Genomic DNA, 22986 nt, shown 5'->3' on the forward strand with positions numbered 1-22986 from the left:
AATCATATAACATGTCATTCGCTTCTTTCCTCTGACTCTCAAGTGATAGGAATGCCTTCAATTTCCTCCTTTCCATTACGATTTAGGCAAAATATGGAGAATATGAAAGAAGCCTGCAGGTGTTCATTGCTTGAATAGGATATTTGCATAATGTGACCAAACTTATCCGAATGATTTCATTCACCCGTTACGGATAATTGTATTTCAATAGTCAGAATGCAAATTGCATTACATTACATGTTGCTAGGTAGGGCAAGCCGCGATGTTTGTGCTCCCTAACAATAATTATGCAATATGAATTCCGACTATCGATATACATTTATTCGAACAGGTGTATCACATAATACGTATCGAGGCGCTTCAGAAAGGCATATGCATCCGTGGTGGATACGTGCGCTATATAAGTACCATTATTAGTATTATTATTATTAAGAACAAAGATCAGGATCTCCCTTACTGTTCTAAAAGATAGGACTAAAGGTTATTTAAACCTTCATTATTCTCTCGTCTTTCTCTCGTCTTTCACTCGCTTCTTTTTAGAATATCGACTGATGGATGGACAGGTTCCCTCTGAGGGAAGAGTTGAGGTGTTTCACAATGAATACTGGGGGTCGGTCTGTGACGACCAATGGAGTCTAGAAGATGCCGAGGTTGTGTGCAAGGACCTGGGCTACAGTGGCGCAGACCTGGCCCTGGTCGCCGCAGCCTACGGCGTTGGGAGTGGTCCAATATGGTTGGATGATGTACAGTGTCGAGGAGATGAAGAGAGCTTGGATCAATGCGACTTTGATACGATAGGGAGTAATGACTGTTTGCACGAGGAAGATGCTTCGGTGATTTGTACAGCACGAGGTAAGGGCCATCTTTGGTAAACCTGATCAATGAAGAGGATAAACCTGTAGCGTGGAAATAGAGGCACCCACCTCCTCTCTCCCCTAAGTCCACACGAATGACAAAGAGAGAAAGAGAGAAAGAGAGAGAGAGAGAAAGAGAGAAGGGGCGTGGGAAGGAAAGGCAGAGAGAAAAGAAACCTACCCCTAATCGGTGGCCTAGATAATCTAAATTCCATTTACTAATATTAAGACCAGTGCGCCCCCCACAAAAAAGACAATGCCCTCTTTTTGGTTGGCTTTCAGGCTTTCTCCTTTACCATGTTTATGGTTCTATCATTCCCCGTATACAGTGTTCTAGAGACAGGGTTTAGCCATTGCGTTTTCACTGGCGTCATTTCGAGGCACAAGTCTTACGAGACAGAAATGAAATGCGAGAGATCAAGGCCAATGTCAATATGACATTTAGTGGTCGGTTCATTGATCAAGTTGCCTTCCCCCTCTCCGATTCCCTTTCCTTTGCTTTTTCCCCCTCATTTTGTCGCCATTCGAGATTGGGAGGGGCACGTACATGTATTCTTCTACGTTATTTTTTAAATATTTTGTATAAGATGTTTTCTTATATATTTGCTCAAATTTGATTTTCGTGTAAACGTAATCATAATTCTGTGAGTCACAATGATATCAGCTTTGTTACATCATATCTTACATTTGTTTTGTAATACTTTTTCTGAAACACGGTAAATAATATTGTTTCTGTTTGGGTTTTGCTGCTTATCAGCAAGTGAACTATTAACTTCTTTCTGTCGTTTTTTGTATAACGCAATTACTTGTGTTAAACAAAAAGGCCGAAAAAAAAACGTCTCAGGGCTGCTAATAATCAATGCAGAGTCATTGGCCAGGTGATTAGAGTTTTGTCGGAGATAAGAATAAATGTCGAGCGTCGTCATATTATTATATTTACATACCAACGCCTAGCAGTAGCGTAATGAGGGGAAACTTAGGGGCAGAACAAAATCCACATCACCATCAGGTGACATAATGGGCATTTTTTGTTGTTGGGGGGGGGGGGGGGGTGGGGGTGGGAGGGAAATGGGGGTGCGGATATTGACGATAACGGTCGAGATGTGGGCCTACAAATTACGTTTTAGCTATGGCGCAATGTTTTTTGTTATGTTGATTATTCATGAGGCTAGAGTACCTTGCAACTACCTACTATAACAAATTACTTGATTGCTTCACACTTTGAGCAATGAGATGATAATTTGACATCCCACCCATGATCCAGGGGCGGCGGAGCGTCATAAAAAGTGCGGGGTGCACCAACGAAAAGGGGCACTTTCTGGGAAAAGGGGCACTTGCAACATTGAACCTTAAAGTGAAAATATGAAATTTGTAAACACTGGTATATACATTTACCCCTACATTGTGATTACATTATCAGGGATGATTTCAATGTTTGTTTCTGTTTTTATAAGGTCCAAGATAAAAAAAAATCATACTTTGCAGCTGGGTGTGATGGGCTGAATATATAAATTTGCGAGCGAGCACAAATTTTAAGATTTGTGAGGTCGCAGTACTAAAAACTACATCTTATAGAAAGGAAAAAACAATTATGATGGGGTTTTAAGCACAATATAATCATGAAAGACTGAAAAGATATTTAATACGAAAATAATTATACTATAAATGCGAGCTAGCGTAGCGAGCGAGCTTTATGAGCACATTTATGAGCACATTTTATGGTGAAAAGAAAAAGGGGCACATATCAAAAGAAAAAAACTGACACTTATTAGACAAAGGAAAAAAAGCACGTGTCAAAATAAAAAGTGGCATTATCAGAGGCATAAGGGGCTCTCAATAGACATGAAAATGGCACTCTATGAGGACGGAAAAGGGGCACTTCGATTACAAAGGAGAATTAAGGGCAATCATCAGAGGGAAAATGGCACTAATTACAGGTGTAGGAAGGAAGGAGGCACTTATTACAAAGTTTAAGGAGGCATCTTTCAAATTTGAATTAGGGCCTTCAACGGAGATGAAAAGGGCACTTATAATAATAAAAAGAGGCACTTGTCAAAATAAAAAGAACACCTCTCATATTTGAAAAGAGGCAATTATACGAGGTGAACGGGCACTTAATATAAGAGGTGGTAAGGGCAGTCACCTAAGATGAATAGTGGCGTATCCGGTCACCTACCCCCTGGACATCCACCCCGGATAACCACCCAGTCAACTACCCCCTAGGACAACTACCCCCGGACAACTACCCCTAGGAGAACTGCCCCCCAGGATATTTGTCTCGGGGGTACTTGTCCTAGAGGATGGTTTTTGTAGGTCCGGGTAGTTGTGGGGGGTAGTTGTCCGTGGTAGTTGTCCTAGGGGGTAATTGTCTGGGGGTAGTTGTTCTTGGGGATAGTCGTCCTAGAGGGTGGTTGCCCTAGGGGGTAGTTGACTGGGGGTGGTTATCCGGGGGTGGATGTCCAGGGGGTAGGTGTCCTAGAACCAAATAGAGGCAATTGTAGTAGGAAATGGGGCACATGTTAGATTTTAATTGAGGTATTTATCAAAGGTGTGAGTAGGAGCATTTATTAGAATGGGAGGTTGATCTAATTTTTAAAAAGGGCATTTATCAGAAGGAAAAGGGGCAATTTGGGAAAGAAAAAAGAGAACACCTGTCACAAAAAGGAGGCACCAATCAGAGGTGATGAGGGGCACTCATCAAAGATAAAAATGGGCAGTTATTATTGAAGAAAAGGGCACTTGTTCAGGTAAAATGGGAACATCTCAGATTTTAATAGGGCAATTTTTAGAGGAAAAAACCCCGGAAAATCACGTCATTTCAGCAACATTTGATATCGAATAAAAATATTCTGATATCGAATTAAAAGAAAACACGTTTTGATTTTATTTGGGGGGCATCTGCCCCCTCCCTTAGCCCGCACACCCCCCCCCCCCACACACACACCATCAGTACGCCAGTGACGCCTAGTAACATGATATTCTCCATGATTCTGCCATGTCTCATCCAGGTTCTTTAAGACTTAAACACGGTACCTCATCGCATGATGGCATACTGAAGATCATGGGGAATTCCTCAAGCACTTTGGACAGCGTTTGCGGTGATACCTGGACCGCGGCAGCCGGGGAAGTAGCGTGCCGTCAACTTGGCTTCTCCGGGTATTTGAACAGTTCTTTGAGTGATCCGTCAAATAGCGCCAACTCTGGGCACGACGACAACGCCCCATGGAAGTTCCTCAGCGGTTTCCGCTGCAATGGTAACGAGAGGAGACTGGAAGCGTGTCCGGATGCAGAATGGAGCCCCGTTGACGCCTGCTATGAGAAACAAGATGTGATTCTACAGTGTGATCCTACAGGTAATGTCTCAATGATAAATATTCTGCAGAAGCTAGCTTAAGGCCCGGTCCCACTGCACTTACGGATGCAAAGAGGATGTAAAACGTAAACAAATCTTGCCATCCGTTGGAAAACGCTATGCATCCGTTGTGTACTCATTGCATACGTGTTTCATACGCTCTATCCATCGAGCATCCGTTCACTGTGATTTGATCCGCGCAAAAAGGTTTGAGCTGCACAAAACTTTTAGAACGGATGAACTTCAGCCGTGTACGATGTAAATCCGCGACAAATACGAGCAACAAACGTTCTATGTCCGTTATCATCCGTTAAACGTCCGCTGTGTCCTCTCTGCATCCTCTGGGCATCCTCGCAACTCACATCCGCTGCAGCTGAAAACGGAAAGAGGGAGGAAAGATAAGGTACATGGAACGTCTATACATCGTTAGTAGCACGGAAATAGAAAGGATGTAAGCGTATGCATCTCGTATATAAAGTATTCAAAGCTGTCATCCACTTTCATCCGCTTTCATCCGCTAGGCCTCCGATGAACATCCGTTTAACATCCCCGCTACATACTACCCACGTCCGTTATTTTCCGTTCTGTTTGCGCAAATTTTGTCCATTTCTAGAGCGGATGGAAACGGATGGAGCCATCCCTGAAATTTTGCTCGTCCGCTGTGTCCTTTATGCATATACGTTTTGCGTCCATCAGCCAGTGGGACCGGGCCATAAAAACGGAAAGAGGGAGGAAAGATAAGGTACATGGAACGTCTATACATCGTTAGTAGCACAGAAATAGAAAGGATGTAAGCGTATGCATCTCGTATATAAAGTATTCAAAGCTGTCATCCACTTCCATCCGCTTTCGTCCGCTAGGCTTCCGATGAACATCCGTTTAACATCCCCGCTACATACTACCCACGTCCGTTATTTTCCGTTCTGTTTTCGCAAATTTTGTCCATTTCTGGAGCGGATGAAAACGGATGGAGCCACCCCTGAAATTTTGCTCGTCCGCTGTGTCCTTTATGCATACGCTTTGTGTCCATCGGCCAGTGGGACCGGGCCATTAAAGGGGTAGTGATGCTTGTTGCAAACGAGGCGTCGATTGCGTCATTGATCGACTAGCGCGTTTTGATGCGACATGCGGTAATGACATCGTTCACAAACTTAATGCAATATGAACAGTGTAAAAGACATATGAGCTATAAAGTGGCCTTTGTACGTTTGATTAGCGAAGGTCATGACGTCATCAAAATAACGTTTCGTGCGCAACAGGCATTATATTCCTTAATTATGAGCATAGAGAAATTGGAGCAAGAATAGGTTAAGAAAATGTTAAACTTCACCCATGCATATTATGGAGGACTCCCTTTTGGAGGTTGGATTGTGATGTCATAACTGGAATGCACTGTACATTAATTATTGTGTTCTACAAATCATCCGACGACCCTTTATCGGTCTATCTTTAGATTTTGTATCAGTTTTGCATCAATGTCAACATTCACCATGATCATTTATTTGTTCACCAGCCGCCCGCCTCGTCGACGGTAGCGGACCATACGAAGGTCGGGTCGAAGTCTTCTACGGTGCCACCTGGGGCACTGTTTGCGACGACCAATGGAGTCTCAGCGAGGCCGACGTCGTCTGTCGCCAAGTCGGCTACGAACTCGGGGCTAAGGAAGCGCCTCGGAACTCCTACTTTGGATCGGCCGATGGTCCTATTCTTCTGGATGACCTATATTGCAATGGACAGGAGAGTAGTCTCTTTAGCTGCCAACACAGTGGTTTTGCGAATCATAACTGCAACCATCGTACCGACGCTGGCACTATTTGCTTGAGTATGTTTTTTTCCACGGTAAAGTGACTTATAACGCAACATAAATGCCAAAAGGTGTCTCGCTAATCATTATGAAAGGAGGAGGGGTGGACCACATTTTTTCAAAAGAGTTTTGGCGTAAATTTCAGACAAATAAAACGGTTCGTAGTTTTCTTAGCACACGGTTAGCACATGTCCCAAATATCCCCGAATATCCACAGATCTTCAAAACATGAAGAGGTCCACTTTGTACATTTTGAAATAATCACTCCTACAGCGATTGAGGTGCTACATAATATAGCCTAATTCTCCTTTCCCCTTTTCAAAGAATACTTCCACCTGTGTATCACCGAGTGCACTGATTGTGCATGAATGAATTATGATTATATAACCTTCATTAGCACGTATCCAGTATTTTGTCTCCGCGTGTTTCACAATTTGGTTCGCAATGACCTTTATCTGCCCCCCCCCCCCTCCTACTCCTACTGGGCTCTGGCGTCGGAGGGACCGCATTCGTGTCCCAAAATCTCCGGTAAAGGGGTACTTTTCACGTAACAAAGTCCGGCCCGTAATACACAAAAATCCGGCCGTATTGACCTCACACACCGGAGATAGGGTTTGCTTTTAAAAGGAGGGAACATGCATACACGTACCCTAAGTAACACTGAGTGTGATGGTGGAGGGGGGGGGGGGGGGTCTGCTCATGCTTAGACTGCATTTATGAACTGGCTTATATTCCCCTTTGCTTTTAATTGCCGGCATCGGGGAGAATTGTCTAACCGAAAATACAATTTTTTATTTGCATACCGACAATTTGAATAATACCGACAATACTCACAACCCAACGACAGCATTATTTTTTTTTTCTGCCCCCGAAAATTTGAAAATCTCGCCTGCCGATATTTCGCTTAGTGGTGTGTGTGAGGGGGGGGGGCGTAGAGAGCACTTATTGTTGTTGTTGTAGTTGTGCTCAACGAGGAGGGAGGGAAATTCTTTACCCTTTAACAAAAAATCGTCTTTTCTTTTAAAAGAAAAATAGAAATTAACGTGTTTTACCTATTTTTTGCCAGGGGAGGGGGCCCAGCCCCCCCCCCTCCACTGGATCCGCCACAAGGTAATTGGGTACCGGTAGGAATCAAGATATTTATTGAATGCTTCAGAGCCTAAAATGTCAGCTTTGCTAATGCATGTGTAAACATCAAAAACACTTACTAAAATGTTAGTATCACTCTCATAATGTTCATCCCTTACTATCATTTCAGGGAATGACAAGCAAATTCGCCTCGTGGGCGGTTCCACGAGTTACGAAGGTGTGGTCCAGGTGTGGTATTTCGGGGAATGGTACACTATCTGTGACGATGCCCACTGGGGCAGGGAGGAGCGGGAGGTCGTGTGTCGTCAGCTCGGTTACGAGGTCGATGGTGATGACCGGACGCCCGTCGCGTTCATCAACGCCGTGATCGGTTATACAGCAAGAAGACACTACAACTGCACGGGGGAAGAAGAGGTGCTATTCTACGAATGTCCGTGGAGTTTTAATTCTGGTGTAAGTAAATGTCTCCCAGAGACAGTTGCACAGGCTTGGTGTAGCAAACCAAAAGGTAAGATCAAGCGTTCTGTAATCAGGTCTAACAAAGCAGCTATAAACATAATTCATTAAAAAAAATAAGCCTTGTAAAAGGTAAATAGATTTTAAAAAATATAACTTCATAGAAAAAATGCAATAATTTATGTTTTAAACATGAAATTTAAAATGTAGGGCTAGAAATCAAAGATCTATGCTAATAATGATAAATAATACGAAAATAACATATTGGGAAAAAAAAACACGTCCTTTTCCTACTACTACTAGCCCGCCCCTTTTCTAATTATGCAGGCACTTACAACAGCAATAAAATAGTAGGTGCTTCAGATTACAGGGAAATTGTTTAAAATGGTTGACATTTTTTAAAGTAGGAGCATACCACATCCTTCATTTTAGCGAGGTCCAGGTACATGTACTGCATTTTTGTTTTTGTTTTTACTCTCCCCCCCCCCCAGATACTCCCAAAACACAATGACGGCAATGTTTAATGATCATAATCAAGAAATATGAATTAACAGACTGAGAACAAGATCGCGAATACTTTCGAAGATATCAACATGAGGCAATTGCAATAACCTTGCCCATCCCCTGTTGAAGTTTGCGAATATTCGGAACTTGATTTCTGAAGGAAATACAACAATGTATTGATATTGCTCCTGAAGATAAAGTTAAGTTCTGGTCATGCGATTGCATTGTGAATGAAATGATGTGGAAAAGGTTGATAATGTAGCATATAGTATTTTTGTGTACTGCAAGGTTCTGGAATCATCAAAATGATAAGAAATTTTGCCCAGTCTTGGTAAAAATAATATGCACTGTACACAGAAAGATGTACTACACATGTGGTATACATGTCATATTTAGAATATGATGGCATTTGAAGAGCCATGCTTTTCAGAAAATATTTTTTCTCTGATTTTCCTCCACACTTGCATATAATAACAATGAAAACGCTCACACATTATTTGTCAACTCCCCCCAGAACTCAACTTTCTCTTTAAGTATTTGCGATTGTGTTATATTCATGATGTTTGGGTTTGGTAAGGCCTACGGACCCGGGAGTCCAAGAGAATTCAAAGAATCAAGTTTACGATGTTTTATTTTGTATTTATAGACTTGGAAATCAGACTACAAAATAGCGAGTACGCTGGCCAAGGTCGGCTCGAGCTATATCACTCGGGTACCTGGGGCACCGTGAGAGCCCTCAACGAACATCAATCCGAGGTCATTTGTCGACAGCTCGGCTACGAGTCCGTCATGGAGATCTATGACGAGGCCGTGTTCGGGATTGGTGATGGTCCTATCTGGGATATTGAGACGATCACGTGTTATGGGAAAGAGGATAATCTCAGAGAGTGCACCTCAGATTGGGATGGCAGGGTGGTCGGCGATCAGGACCATACTCAAGACATTTCTATGATGTGCAGGCCATATGGTAAAATAATTGTCGCTATGAATTATTTTCTCATTCTTGAAACCCAAGTGCTCATTTATGATTCTTAAACAATCGTTTTAATCACTGAGAGTGACGAAGTATTCAAATTTAAAGCCTCCTTTACATTAACGTCAGTAACAGCATTACCCAACATTGATCAGTGGATCACGGAAATAAGGAATGCTCAGTCGAGTTTGTCCTGTTGAATCGGATAGTCCTCGATAAATCGAGTGTTTATTCCATCTGTATCAAAAATTAAAGATGAAGAAATCCTCAGAATCGTTGTCTTGCGATTACTTATCATTTCTTAAACCAATTACATCGTTCTATCAATCCATTAAATATTGACTTTGTTATAAAACAGGAATATCCTTACTTTCCATCAAAATCCTCTTTATGTATTTACCAATTGTAAATATACCTAGCCCTCATGTGTACTTCTTATCATTCACTTAAATGTCAAATGAACATTTGCAATAAAGATTGAATATCCATTATAATCTCATCTTGAGTAATACCTGTTGTAATAAGTTGTTCTGAGTAAAACTTGTTCTAAATCCTGTCCTTATACATGTATATGAAGAGCTTGAGTCCAAAAGGAGCTAAATCCATATTTTATCAAAACTGAGTAATACCTGTTGTAATAAGTTGTTCTGAGTAAAACTTGTTCTAAATCCTGTTCTTATACATGTATATGAAGAGCTTGAGTCCAAAAGGAGCTAAATCCATATTTTATCAAAACTGAGTTTCCTACAAGGGGAAAAAAATGCACTATATCACATTTTAAAATTTCACCAGGAAGTATGAACATTTTTAGTTACAATATCATGTTTCATTCCAAAAGGAGCTAAATCCAAATTGGGTACTTTTGAGTAAATCGCCTTTTTTGTTTCTCTACTTTCCCTTCAGCCATGTACCTTCATGTTGTTATTTATGTTAAAGATGTCGCCCTGGACCAATGGTATATGATAAGAAGAAAAAATATACCAGTTAGCTCTGATTTTTACTAAATTATTAACATTTGTGAATTTAGCTCCTTTTTGGAATGAAACCGAAAATACTCTCGCCATACCTGGCCATACAAGTTGTGTACATTCCACGCTCGTTAGTTACATTATATTTTAACTCTAAATTTCAACATTATACATTTTTTTAATTGCATTTGAATCAATTGCTAATTAATATGTACATACTTAGCAGGATCTACTCGAAACCGTTGTACACAAATTACCCCTCGCGGAGACATTTGAGACAAATCTGTTACATCAAAAATGGTGGACAAACATGTATGTTCTCTGACATGATAATGTGGCTCTGAACTTTGCCGTGACCTACTTTTGCCACGTACAGGTCCCGGAAATTCTAAAGTGTCCTTGAAGAAACGCATGTTATCGTTTTTAGAGCGGAAAATAAGAAAACTTCCTAAAGTTAACTAAACATGAGAAATCGTCTAAAATTCTTGCTAGACAAATTACATGTAAAAAGTGACATTTTCAGCGAAACAATCAGTACTATTCGGCAATATCAAAGGCAATGAAATTGCATTAATGCATTTACTGAAATGTTCAGAAACTTTATTCATAAGTTCCGCATAAAGATGACAGGTAAGTGAAGTATTCAATGGCTAAAGCAAAGTGACTATCATTTAGTTTCCTCATAATAAATGGATTGTGAGATTTTGACGATCGTGCCGTCCAATAAAAGCATAAAACTTGCCAACATAATTTAAATATATAATTTGGGAGAAATATCCAGATGATATTTGCTGTCTTGATTATCTTTCTATTCCCCAACTTTTACCCGAAGTATGCATTTTGCCATTTATGTTATAAAGATGATTCGAAATCGTTGTTAGATTATCTATCATGTTGCTAAATAGGAAGGGGACTATTATTATTATTATTATTACTTTTTTTATTATCTATACCATCTTAACAATGTATATTTGTGTTCTTATTTTAGAGTCCATCGGAACAATAAAACCTCGGCTGGTAAGCTATGATGGCGCGATTTCGAATGGTCGGCTTGAGGTTTACCTCGGAGATGGAGCCTGGGGGACTGTTTGCTCATCGGAAGGTTGGGGGCAGACTGAGGCAGAGGTAAAGCCCCCTCCCAAACTCTTCTTCCCATATCCCTTCCCCCTCACTATCTTCATCAAATGGCTTGTATCTTGTACATCGTATCAGGACAATTACCCCCTGGGCAATCACCCCCCGGAAAATTACCCCCGGAAAACTACCCCCGTAGGACGATTACCCCCCGGAGAATTACCCCCGAGGACAATTACCCCCCAAGGACAATTACCCCCCGGAAAATTACCCCCCCCCCGGAGAATTACCCCCCCCCCCCAAGGACAACTACCCCCGATGTCAATTACCCCCGAGGTCAATTACCCCCGAGGACAACTATCCCCCGAAGACAATTACCCCCAATGGCGATACAGGGCATGGTGGCTCAGTGGTTAGAGCGCCCGCCTCATGAACGGGATGTCGTGGGTTCGAACCGCAGCCGAGTCATACCAAAGATTTATATCAATGGGACCTTCTGCCTTTCTAGCTAGGCGCTCAGCATATTAGATTGGAGAAGGGTAGTAATAACATATTATGTTATGCAGGACCCGCTGGAAGAGCAGTTTAATAACTGAAGTGGCTACCCTGGGTAAATAAAACGTTATTATTATTATTATTATTATTATTATTATTATTACCCTCGAGGACAACTATCCCCCAGGAAAACTTCCCACGAGGACAATTATCCCCAAGGACAACTACCCCTCCCCCCTTTGAGGACAACCCCCCCCCCCCCCGAGGACAATGACAGTCACCCCCGAGGAATTTATAACACTGTGAAGTATAACGCAAGCTTCTCTTCAAATTGCAATTTACAGGAAATTGTATAAACCTTTATTTTCTTTGTTATTTATAAAGTTCATTTCAGTCTTTTCAAATTATTCAATTCGATATTGGGGGAGAGGTGGAGGTTGCCCAATTCCCCTGTAGTTTTGCTACCGAGTAAAGAACATAAATTACATTTCTTAGAAATTGAACAATTCATTGCGCGCAGATGAGTGCGCGTTTTTTTTTTTTTTTTTTTTTTTTTTTTTTTTTTTGGGGGGGGGGGGGCACATACATGTATTCGATCGACGTTCTGGGGAGGGGTCTAAAAAAGTTCAAACGATCTTGGAAATTTTTGGGGGGCACGTGCTCCCCCCCCCCCGTGGCTACGTGCCTGCTCATCCATGCCATGATCCATAATTAAGGTTTTCTTCACGTTTTCTTCACCTAAATCTATTTATTTATGTTGTCATGCTGAAGTATATGTTTTCGTGTACGTTAAATTATTTTGAAATAGAAATTGCCTTCAATTTACATGTACGGTGCCATGTCAAAAGAAAATAAATATCCGCTCTCTGATAATTCATCTCATTTGATTTTGTAACTCCAGCACAGCGTTTTTCAACCGGGGTGCCGCAAGAGAATGATTTGGAAAACGTTGATGTTGTAAAAAAAAATCAAATACAAGAAACGGTTAAAATATGTAATTACATGAGAAAATAAAATGTTGAAGATACTAAAGTGTCTTCCTTCCTCGCTCGGTGACAATATGTTGACAGCAAGGCAAATAAGGGCAACGAGAGGCCCGAATATCCTCATATTCGTGTATCAAGGTCATGACCGAATATATCACTTTCTATTTATGTACATTCGGCGGTAAGGTGCCCGCATACAGTACTTTAAATAGTTTCTAGTGTGTGGATTACAAACTAATTTTTTACCAGTTTGAAAATGTCTTCTCCTTTTTATTCTTAAATGTGCCCATACGTGTGTGCATAGCACTTGACGAGAGCCAGAGTCATGCAAAATTAATAGTCTGTAAAGACTTTAGGATTTGGGAGAAACTTTTCATTTCTTAAGAGGGTACCGTGACTAACAAAAGTTAAAATAACGCTGCTCCAGAGAAATGTATTTCTATGCATTTTAAAAAGCGCTGTACAATTACCTAACACTTACATCCTTCGTGGAAATTAGCAACCGCACTGGCGTTGCATAAATTATAATAATAGGGAAATGTGTAGTAATGAGGAAGACAACGTGCTATAGTATTTAAAGAATATGGGTTCATGCAGGGGATCTTATGGGCTCGTAGCCATCTCTCAATGTGTCAGAGCGTCTTTTGCTATTGAATCCTGATTGTCCACGGGGGTAGTTGTCCTCGGGGGGGGGGGGGGGTAATTGTCAGCGGGGGGTAATTATCATCGGGGGTAATTGTCCTCGGGGGGTAATTGATCTCGGAGATAATTGTCATCGGGGGTAATTGTCCTCGGGGGGGTAATTCTCCGGGGGGTAATATTCCAGGGGGTAATTGTCCTTTGGGTGTAGTTTTCCTGGGGGTAATTTTCCGGGGGGTGATTGCCCAGGGGGTAATTGTCCTAGAACCCTTGTACACATGTATGATATTCATAATCACAATGATCAGTCCAAACAAAAAATAAATAAATGAATAGATGAAATAAAATAATTTCCCCTCGTACATGCAATACGGAGGATATACTGATCGTCCGGTTTTCATTCATAATATGTAAATGATTTACATTTATTTACCAAATGCTTGTAATTGATTTGTAATGTTTTGTTGGAAACATGAATACATTGAAATTGAAATAAACAATGTACAATTAACACCCTCCCCTATTATTCTAATTTTACATTAGGCTTAAGTGATCAATGTAACCTCCCCCACCCCAACCAAAGACCCCCCCCCCCCCCCGACACCCGACAGGAGATTTAGGAACCCTTTGAGATCGCGTTTTCTTATCTCACAGATCTGTTAGGAAACCCTGCCATTTACCGCCACTAACCGGCCATAAACAAAACATATATAATCGACACTTCTTGGCATTCGCTTTTTTGACGACCTTTCGTTGGTGTTATTGATGTGACTGTGATATTGTTTGAAACCATAAGAACCTCGGTGTTCGATACTTTTGTTTTTTGTTTTTCGGTAACAGTGGCGCACCGAGGGACCAGTCATTAGAGGTGAGGAAGCTAGGGTGGCGCTTACGAAGGACACGTAGTCTTGAGAGGTGAATGAGATGCCTAGCCCTTCTCCTTTTTCCTTCTCCCTTTTTTCCTCCTTTTCGTCATTCATTAAAGGGACGAGTGCTCCCTATGCCTCCATGTAGCTACGCAACAGTACAGCAATTATTTACTTTTTTTTAAATAATTTTGTTTGTCTGATGTTAACAGATTGTATGTAGACAGCTGAACTATGCCTCGGGTCAGTATGCCAAGATCATGGACCCTTCAGAGTTTCCTAATAGCAACGGCCCGATTGCATTTAGCAACGTCGACTGCGATGCCCACGACGACAGCCTCAGGGAGTGTCAATATGGTGCCTGGGGGGAGCAAGACTGCCTGCACGATCAAGACGTCGGAATCGAGTGTTACTATTACGGAGGTGGGTAATTGCGTTCAAAGCAACCTAGATGAAATAGGTCTATGAGCGCCAAAAGCCTTTTTTAACTTTGGGATTGTCGGGCCAAATTAAAAGATAAGGGTCCGTAGATTAAACCAAAATGTCACACTGATTTATTTGCTAATCTTTCTTTCCCCCCCCCCTTTTTTTTCTTTTTCCTTTTTCCTTCCCCCTCCCCCTTTTTTTTTCTTTTTTGGGGGAGAGGTTGTTAACTTTTGTTACTGGCTTTTGTTTGTATTTTATTTGTAATCTTCTTCTATTCAGTCCACGGACATTCTGTAAAAGAAAAGGTGAAAAAAAAAACAGCCGTTTTGGCGAGTCATGATGACAAAATCAATGAATGAAATCAAATCAAATGAAACTAGCAAAAAACAAAATAAAACACCAATAAAACAAAGTGGAGCGCGCATTATGTTCTTTCTTTATTTTGCTTGTCCTAGACTGCTATGGATTCGTCACGTGTTCTGTTTTACTTTCACTTCTAGTGTCAGCTTAGATGAAAAAATCAAGAACCCCCCCCCCCCCCGGTCATTATCAGCAAATTAAAGCTAGCTCGTATAGATGGAAATGCAAAGTTCCAAGAATGTGTTGATCTAACACACTGAAATTCTCTTTAAATATTCCTATCACAATGCAGAACCTGGAGGTGTCATACCAGTTTGGGAGATAGTACTTATCGCCGTGATATGTTCGTTAATGTTCCTCATCCTCGTCGGTCTGGCTATCTACCAGCGAGGGCGCCACGGCCGTCGTGTTTCCTCCCCTACCCACACCGCATCACGTGATGACCATGGATACACCAATAATAACCCTGTTTGCGACATGACCGAGCCCCCGCCAGACTACCGGCCTTCCACGCCACCGCCAACTGAGTCGCCGCCCTCGTACGATTCAGTAATGTAAAGCGTGACCACATTTTCCAGACACCCCCTAAACGAGGATTTCTTCTGAAGCCAAAACACACCCTGAATGTGTATTTCGCGTGATTTTTCCGGTTTTTTTTTCTTCTTCCCGAATTCACACAATAAACGGGTATTTCAAAAAAAGTGTACTCCTAAACAAGTGTTGTAAAATTGTAACCCCTTGAGCATTTTGAAATGCGATAGGGATTTCCATTTGAAAAGTTGACAATGTAAAATAAATCAAATTGCGCTTCTGATGTAAAATTCACAATGTAAAAATTGATTTCTGAATAGAGAAGCAATACCATAAGTTAGGCAAAATAAATGCCCATTCACGTGACTGTACGCTCTCAACCAATCATCTGATTAGGTTCCGCTTCATCATCTTATTAACAATAGATCAATATTTATAAGGCAATCATGATAAGCCAATCATGGACTAATTAAAAGCCAACCAGCGTATTAAGCTATTTTTTTTTTTACCTTCTTGATGCAGAATAGTACCCTTTTTCTCGAAAATGGATGTTCTTGAACCCCTTAATCGTGTCTAGGCAGCACCGCGCGGACCGCGTCCAATCTAAACATACAGCACCCCTTAATATAGTATAGGCCTACGCGTTTTCTTGATCACGCATGCTTACACAGTTAAAATTTTTGTGAACAAGTTGTTTAAAAGTTTAAACAACTCTTGATTAACGGGTGACCTGATCTAAGAGTTGTTTAAAATGTTAAGCAACTCGAGTTGTTTAAAGTTTAAACACTTAGTTGATCAACATTTTGAACAACTTGTTTAAAATCACAATTTAAACAACTGGTGTTGTTTAAAGACGGTTGTTTAAAAAGGAGCTGTTGTTCAGTGGGGATTGTTTACACCAACTGGGTTGTTTAAAGAAAGTTGTTTAAAAAGGAGCTGTTGTTCAGTGGGGGTTGTTTACACCAACTGGGTTGTTTAAAGAAAGTTGTTTAAAAAGGAGCTGTTGTTCAGTGGGGATTGTTTACACCAACTGGGTTGTTTAAAGAAAGTTGTTTAAAAAGGAGCTGTTGTTCAGTGGGGATTGTTTACACCAACTGGGTTGTTTAAAGAAAGTTGTTTAAAAAGGAGCTGTTGTTCAGTGGGGGTTGTTTACACCAACTGGGTTGTTTAAAGAAAGTTGTTTAAAAAGGAGCTGTTGTTCAGTGGGGGTTGTTTACAACAAAAGGGTTGTATAATGGGGTATAATTTGGGTTTGATACTCTGAATAAGTGCACCACTACTTCTGGGTCTCTATATAGGTATATGAAGACTACAAGACTACAATATGGTAGGGTAATTCTGCAATTAATGAATTAGCGCCAAAACAGTGCCCATTTTGCATGAGCGCGCATGCACGCACGTATAAACTGCATATATAGGGATACATGCAATGTATATGGCAAGGAATTTAGCACACGTTATAAACGAGTGCGCGATCAGTGCCGCACTGCATGACGCGACGATTTTAAGTCTACCTTTATTCTGACATTTGCGTACAGATACTGAAAATTGTAACTGTGAACTTACGCTATAAGTTAAAAACTTCAAATTGGTTAATAGAAAAGTGATTTCAATTAAGACATTGAATCCCCAGTCACTTAGAAGCGCGTCGGTATCTTGGTCGGCCATGATGTGTGTTGTGTTGTGGGTTGGAAAGTAAAAACTATTAAGCTAAATAAATGTAAGTATAGAGACAAACAATATGGAGCCTGCAGAAACACGTGTGGTTGCTTTGGTAGTTTAATCCAGACTCAATGTCCATGTGCTTTTACATATGTATCAATCTGTGTAGTCAACAGAAGACCCTTGCATATACTTGCATTGTGTGTATGCATCTAATATGAATAACAATGAGCTGTGCCTGAACAGCAGCACTGCATTTCTAAGTGGCATGTTAATTTCAATTGCATGTTAGTTTCAAGGAACCTGTTTCTAAACATAACAATGTGAAATAAAGCTTTTAGCCAGCGCGCACTTTACTGGCACGAGACACATGACGTCATATGTAAACAACACTGTCTAAAAGCTCTCGTATAGTAAATATAGCAGTCATTAAATTTTAAACAACGAATGTTTAACAAAATTACTTTCGTTTCGAGCAACATTGTTTACAATTTGTTCAACTGTTGTTTAAGATAGTGTACAACTGTAAGTGAACATCACTTTTTTAAACAGCGTTTTTACTGTGTACAGTATACAAATCGCACTGACTAAACTGAGTGCACTGGAACTGCCCTAACACACGAGCGAAACAGTGCATTAATTGTTTTATAAGACGGATCGGCAATACATTCTTACAATATAGTCTAGATCTAGAGTATAGATAGATATTAGATATAGGCCTAGACCTAAGTTAGATCTAACAAGATCTAGGCCTAGAATAATATATTGCTAGATCTAGATATTGACAATTATGCACAAATTAAATTTGGCTGAATTACGCGAAAGAGATATTGGCAGGTATCGAGCGTGTGTTATCAATTTTTGATGGGAGTCTTTTGGCACGGTGGGAAAAACTGATGACTGTTCATGAAGATGATGGTGGAAATTATCACTACCTCGGTAGTGTTCATACCGCCACTTCTATTCACCCCCGAGGCGAACCATTAGATAAAATATGAAAGAAGAACAAAATGGTTTTTAAAAAAATGGTTAATTTTTTTTTTTTTTTTTTTTTTTTTTTTTTTTTTTTTTTTTAATAAATCGGGAAGAAAAAAAAAAATCGGGAAAAAATCGGTAAAAAAAAAAAAAAAAAAAAAAATCGGGTAACCGATTTAAATTGGGTTTTTATCAGGTCTGTTATATAGACTTCTAGGCCTAGGCCTACCATGATCTAGCTTTAACAAACAAAATGAAACGAGATCAAGAGGATTTACTCACCAGAATAAGAAAAATCCAACATCAAGTCCAGTCTTTTGTAGTTCAAAAAAATCCAACGCTAAAAGAAATCCAACATCAACAATCTTTGCTCTTCACCGGGGATCTTCACGGGCTCTTCACAGACACTATTAACAGTCTCTGCTGTGCAACACAGGAACATACAGTCCTATAGGCCCGAGACTTAAGCCTAGATCTATGATGTTTGCAACCTGGCTAGTGACTCGACAATGTCGTTGAGCAGAAGTTCAAGCTGGCTATCACTCATTGAACGGTTTGCCAGGCTAACAGCCGCCGGTGCTGAACAAAGGACCTGGTCCTAGGAGTAGAACTAGACCTAATTTCGCTATGCCCAAGCTATGGATCTACAGTTGGCCTGATACCGAGGGCTGAAGAAATTGCATCAGACATAGATCCTACCTTTTTGGGGGGCCTCACTGGTGCGACTGTAGTATTTGACACTAGTTTCTGATTGATGACCCGAAACTGTCATGTTGTGTCTCGTAGCGGAGCCGGCTTGATCCAGTGCTGTGACACTTAATTAGCGCGCTTTCTACGTCCAGCTTTTTCAGATATGATCTTGGTAAAGTCTCCCAGCTGATTTTTTCCTATTGCCAATAGTATTGGCATGTTTACATGACCACTCGGGATCATCTTCACTAACCTTGGATATTGGTCTTTGCCACATCCATGGACAAAGAGGATGCAACTTACTCACTCTTGTACTTGATCAAATTACTCACTGGGCATCTTGGGTGATCTGGGGAGTGTTTCACAAAGCCTTAGTAAGATCGACTTCAAGTTGGACTAAACTATGGCAGGCCATTCATGCCAATGGTTGCTCTCACCATTGGTCTCTTAATTATGATCTTTAGATAATATTTTTTTCTTCCAATAATGAACTTTCAAATATGTAAATGCTGTATATTCGTTCCAACGATTGGTATTTCTCTTGAGAAACCAATACAAGGAATGGTTAGAGGAACTAGTGGCATGAACGGCCTGCCATAGTTAAGTCCAACTTGTCGCGACACCTCCCTGGTATCTCTAATATGTGTCCAGCTTATTACTGCTCATCATCATCGCGGTGATTTTTTTTTCAGCTTATCTGTCACTGAAAAATAGAGGCGACTGTTTTCCTCCGTGTGCAGCTCAAAATCATCTGGTGTCATTTCTCTCATATTCTTTACAGACCACGTACTTGATTTGTCTCTTTGTATTTTTAGTATCTGCTTCCTCAAGTGACTGCTCCAAATCTTCCTCATTTAGTAATTCGAATCTTGTAGTTGGAGTTCGATTAATGAAGTCACTCGCCATGTTGAATTCTTACGCACTGCGCGTTCCGTGCGATTGATTAACGTAGTCGTAGCCTAGCAACTCAAGAAATTGAAAGCGCTCTTAACACCTGAACCAAATTTTGTGTGTGCAAAAGTCGCGGAGGGGTTAGGCGTACTATCACAGGGTTCTATCATTTGACCTTAGGTCAATTGGTAGAAGGCCAAACCCTCTGACGCAATGATAGATTGAGATGCTCCTTGTCATGTGATATAGTTGAATTAGTTCAGTGAATTAAAATCTATGTATGAGGTACATAATATTTATATTTCTGTACCTGTCCGTGACGTACAATCACCAGCATCTGGTTGTCGCGTACGTAGGGTTAGGGTCAAACGCCAAACACGCCTAAATATTGAGGTGTGCTTCGGCTACAAGGTAGTATCTAATGAGTCCAATTTGGTTTTAAAAGTTTTCACATCGGGTGAGTTTCTTGTTTCCTCATCTAGATTATTCCATTCGGGGACGGTCATGGGGTACAGGGAATGCCGGTAGCAGTCTTTGTTGGAACTAATGACATGGCATTTATAAATTCCCCTTTGTATTGTTGTATAGCTGCATCTAATTGAGTTTGGGAGCTGGAGCTGGATATGTTGCTGGGTGTTAATCCATGCGTTTCCTTATACAATGCAGTTAGTCTGGCTTTGGTTCTGCCATGGACCTATTACGAATGGACATTCATCGTTTTCTTAATGAATTCATTGTGATTGTCTTCGTCAATGTCGTCTCAATAACCGTTCCGTACATGTTTCTTCTCTTTGATCTCATCATGGTCGCCGCCAATACGCCAGGACAGAATCAAGATAGTAGTTTTAAACATGTCGTCGCTGTTTTCACAAAGTGACGGTAGTGAAAAAAATTGCATTCCCTTTGCGTGACGATTTTCCTCACTACCGTCACTTCTTGAAAACAAGGACGATGTTAATCTACATGCGCCGAAGATAATAACTCGCTTAAATCATGGAAAATCGATGTGCAGTTCTGGTTTATAGTCTGAAATTTATATTCCGTGTACTTTATTTTATTTTGAAACACATGTTGATATTACCAGATAGAGGTTATACTTGGATTGGTTGTAATTTAAAATCCCGTTTTCCCCAATTTCCGCATAATATTCCAGAGTTACAACGCACAGGGCTATGGCCTTCTAATTGTTTTATAAGGTCATGGGGGTGTGCGACAGTGTGCGAATCAGTAATAATACCTTTCATATCACCAAAATCGTCTGCTTTTTAACTTTGCTGCTCCCCATCGGGGATGTTTTTATTCAAGACACACTCTTACAGAGCACACCATCCGAACAAAACCCAAGAGAGGGAAACTGCTCCTTTGTCAAAGCCCGAAAATGCTTACGCAGTCGTTATTGTTAAAACAGCTGAATGTTCCCATTAAGATGCACATAATCAGAAGGCGGCGACTATGATAGGATCAAAGAAAGAATCACGTTGACTGTCCATCCGTAATAGGTTCATGGTTCTGCGCGGACTTTCAAAGTTTCCCATTTGAGGTTTTCCAGCATCGCTGTAACTCTTGATTCCCTGTCGTAGTCGTATTTGACATCACCATAGAGATTACATTTCACAACATTCCAAATATTTAGTTTTAGTGGCAGAAATTGTACTTAGAATTACCCTAAACACTAGAGTTCCGGCTTAATACGCTGGCTGGTTCTTAATGATTGCCTTATCATGATTGCCTTATAAACATATAGATCTAGTACTAACAAGATGATGAAGTGGATCCTAATCAAATGATTGGTTGAGAGCGTACAGTCACGTGAATGGGCATTTATTTTGCCTAACACGTAATTTTGCTTCTGACCGGTCATTGACACATCAGTTTATGATGGATGATCCTGTTAATAAAGGTAAGGCTAAGATCTAAACAGCGTTAAGGAGTATTTTTCTAGCCCTCAGGGCCAGACCGGGGAAGACAGGGGTAATAATTCGTCATTATTTGCTCATAGTGTTGGCGACGGCCGTGAGAGGTAGCTTATCTAGCGCTAGTCTTAAGATCTTCAGTAGATCAAGATGAATGCCCACGAAAGCAACCCAGGCCTACCAAGTACCACGTCTATAGCTGGTCCCTTATATTTTGTTTTGCGTAGTAGAATAGTAACTGTAAACTGATCGTTTGTAGACAATTTGAAATGTAATTCCTTTTTTTTAAAGATAGAACGTATGTTGGCTGTGCATTATACCATTCGGGTGTGTACAGGTAAATGTCATTGATTCTCTATTGAAATCAATTTTTACATCGTGAATTTTACATCAGAATCGCAATCTGATTTATTTTACATTGTCATCATTCTAAATGGTAATCCCTATGGCACTTCAAAATGCTCAAGGGGTTACAACTTCACAATACATGTTTAGGAGTGCCCTTTTTTTAAATACCCGTGCAGGGTGTGAATTTGGGAAGAAACCACGAGAAATTCTCATTTAGGGTGTATTTTGGTTTCAGAAGAAATTCTCGTTTAGTAGGTGTCTGGGAAACCTGTGGTCACGCATTTTACAAATTCTACATATATGAGACTCCCGGGTTAATGTTATTTAACAATCTGCCGATCAAACCTTGCAAATTGGAATTTGAATTTTTTTTCTTCTCCAAAATAGAAACAACAACGAAGTTATTCATATTTTGTTACTGAAAATAAACTGAATTTATGATCTAAACCAGGAACTAACAGTGGAGGGTTCAGCCAATATAGTCATGTTGTTCTTTCACAGATTGTTTAATAACATCACAATTTGACTATAAAGATATAATTCCTCGATATTCATTCATAATGTTTACAATATTCTGTTAGGCAGTCTAGTTTTGAGGTTTAATAGCGCCATCTACTGCCCATGATTGGGTGAGCTTGTGATGGAGTCTTGTGTAATGGCAATGGCGCGTGGCTGTGCGAGGGGGGGGGGGGGTAATTTCCTTGTCATGAATGTGTATCCGATGTTGCCTTTTGAACATTTTATAATCTAAGATTAAAGAAGCTTAAACTCAATTCGCCAAAGATTTTAGAAAATATCAAAGTATTTTATTCAAAGTCAATACTGGTGTGATGATTAGGCCAGTCATATCAGACGTAATTTCGAGTCGTATACAACTGCGTTGATCGTGCTTTAATTGTTATCACATTTACGCAGGGGCTTTGCTAGAACGTTTTGAACGCGGGGAATAAAAAAAGACGAAGCAAAATGCCAGGAAGAAATAACACATTGAGAATGATGCATTACTGCGTTTTCGTTCGCAAATATATATATATACAATCATAAAATGGGTAATAGGTGATTCTTGATAACATTTTCAGGATTTTTAAAATATAAACAAAAGTTTTTTTTTCTGATCATGCTCAGTGATA

The 22986-nt window shown here is 40.4% G+C and overlaps 1 protein-coding gene across 1 annotated transcript; it reads left to right on the top strand.

Moving 5' to 3' along the window:
• The first annotated feature begins 551 nt into the window (after nt 1-551).
• LOC585589 (deleted in malignant brain tumors 1 protein-like) lies at nt 552-15404 on the top strand. Its single transcript, XM_030975604.1, has 8 exons — nt 552-852; nt 3863-4207; nt 5720-6028; nt 7269-7607; nt 8706-9026; nt 10989-11125; nt 14273-14483; nt 15139-15404. The coding sequence occupies exons 1-8, from the start codon at nt 552-554 to the stop codon at nt 15402-15404; spliced, it is 2229 nt and encodes a 742-aa protein (XP_030831464.1).
• The last annotated feature ends 7582 nt before the right edge of the window (nt 15405-22986 follow it).

The sequence above is a fragment of the Strongylocentrotus purpuratus genome, unplaced genomic scaffold, assembly GCF_000002235.5.
Source record: "Strongylocentrotus purpuratus isolate Spur 01 unplaced genomic scaffold, Spur_5.0 spur5_scaffold_8, whole genome shotgun sequence".
NCBI lineage: Eukaryota > Metazoa > Echinodermata > Echinoidea > Camarodonta > Strongylocentrotidae > Strongylocentrotus > Strongylocentrotus purpuratus.

Excerpts from the sequence above, each read along its gene's own strand:
- LOC585589 (XM_030975604.1), top strand. The coding sequence starts at position 552 with ATGGATGGACAGGTTCCCTCTGAGGGAAGAGTTGAGGTGTTTCACAAT. Across the intron at positions 853-3,862 it reads GGTGATTTGTACAGCACGAG|GTTCTTTAAGACTTAAACAC; the intron begins GTAAGGGCCATC and ends TGTCTCATCCAG. Across the intron at positions 11,126-14,272 it reads GGGGGCAGACTGAGGCAGAG|ATTGTATGTAGACAGCTGAA; the intron begins GTAAAGCCCCCT and ends TGATGTTAACAG.